The sequence below is a fragment of the Orycteropus afer genome, unplaced genomic scaffold (genome assembly GCF_000298275.1).
Source record: "Orycteropus afer afer isolate SDZICR_OR568_19922 unplaced genomic scaffold, OryAfe1.0 scaffold00176, whole genome shotgun sequence".
NCBI lineage: Eukaryota > Metazoa > Chordata > Mammalia > Tubulidentata > Orycteropodidae > Orycteropus > Orycteropus afer.
In genome coordinates, this window is record NW_006921763.1 from 2,499,321 (window position 1) to 2,501,043 (window position 1,723).

Sequence of the window (1,723 nt, forward strand, 5' to 3'; positions counted from 1 at the left end):
GAGGTGGTATCTCTACGGAAGTAGATTGCTCAGTCTTCCTCCCAAGGAGTGGCTAGTGGGTTTGAACTGCCAGCCTTCTGGTTAGCAGTCAAATGCCTTAGGCCAGAGCTCCCATGATTTTATATAGATCCTGAAATATGATCTGTATTCTCAGGGACTGAGAATCATATTTAACATCAGTTTATATGGGTTCAGCACTTTTGACTGTGCCTTATAAATACTATTGATACCTCTTTTTTATAGGAAAGATATAATATATGAGGTGGTTAAGAAAAAGTGAAAGGGAAATAATAAATATTGAGAATTTACTGTAAACTAGACACTATACTAAGCTTATTACTTTATTTCAATCTTCACCACAATTATATGAGTCAGGCATTATTAGGAAATTGAGGCTCAGGTTAAGTCACACAGCTAGTGAATAATGGAGTTAGGAGTTGAATTCTGACTCCAAAGCCCATCTCCCATCCCACTATATTATGCTGCTTTAAGTTGAACCTGAAGTTCAGAATGGGGAATATAAATTATATTTTATGTAGACTATATTTAAATTTCAAAACTGTTCTCAAGTGAAGAAGGAAGGCACTCTCCTAAGGAAATTCCTATATTGATTTTGGGAAGTTACCAGAGAAGAAAGGCCCTCTTTTCTGAGTACATTAAAATGTGTTTTTGTGGGTTTGAGGATTTAAAAATGAACAGTGATCAAATAGATATAATGATGTACTGCATAAATATGCTAACATTAATTTTCTGTGTTTTTTCTATCAGATATTGAAATACTTCGTGAGACATTTATTAACATTGACTCAAAGGATCATAGGTTACAGAAAGTTAAAGTGATTCTGCTTCTACCTCGTTGTTCAGGACTGGGTGTTAGCAATCCAGTAGAATTTATTTTAAATGAATATGAGGGTACTTATTTAATTTTTAAATTATTGCAATTTGTTAATAATAATTAAAAAATAACATTTAAACTCATTAGTGTGATATTGGTACTAAATACTGACTGTGTATGAAATATTTATTATGTGTAAAATACTTTATGTCATTATTACCTCATTTAATATTTAATCTTTATATGAAGCCTGTGAGATGTGGGAAGGGTGATGTAAAAATTATTTAGTAGTTGGAATGACATAGACACCAACTAATTGGAACAAATGCTGGCCAGTGAGCTGTTCTGGTGTGTACTGGAGCTGTAGATATAGGTATTAAAATTTATCAGCATTTTATGGATGAAAAAACAGACTCAGAAAGATTAATTTATATTTATAAGGTCACACACTAATTAGTAGTAGAGCTAGTATTCAAGTTTAGATCTGCCTGTGTTCTAAACGTAATCCTAATTTACATAATTACTGTTGGACTATATCATACTCAACACTTTTCTTAGCCCCTAATATGTGTGTTTCACAGCATAAATACTTCATTGTTGTTGTTATTGTTGTTGTTATGTGCCATCAAGTCAGACCCTACTCATAGCAACCCCTCCTTGGGTTTCTGAGGCAGTATCACTACAGAAGTAGATTACCCCATCTTCCTTCCGAGGAGTGGCTGGTGGGTTTGAACTGCCAGCCTTTTCTGGTTAGCAGTCAAGTGCCTTAGCCACTATGCTACCAGAGCTCCCAATGGTTTAATAAATTGTTGTTGTTGTTGTTATATGCCGTTGAATCGGACCGGACTCACAGCGACCCCTCCTTGGGTTGTGGAGGCAGTATCACTA

The 1,723-nt window shown here is 34.9% G+C and overlaps 1 protein-coding gene across 1 annotated transcript in view; it reads left to right on the plus strand.

The window, feature by feature from the left end:
* The window catches only part of NSUN7 (NOP2/Sun RNA methyltransferase family member 7), a 123,193-nt gene that overhangs the window by 53,568 nt on the left and 67,902 nt on the right, over nt 1-1,723 (plus strand). The window contains exon 7 of the mRNA XM_007947173.2: nt 769-912. Coding sequence (XP_007945364.2) covers nt 769-912 — 144 coding nt within the window. The remainder of the gene's footprint in view (nt 1-768; nt 913-1,723) is intronic.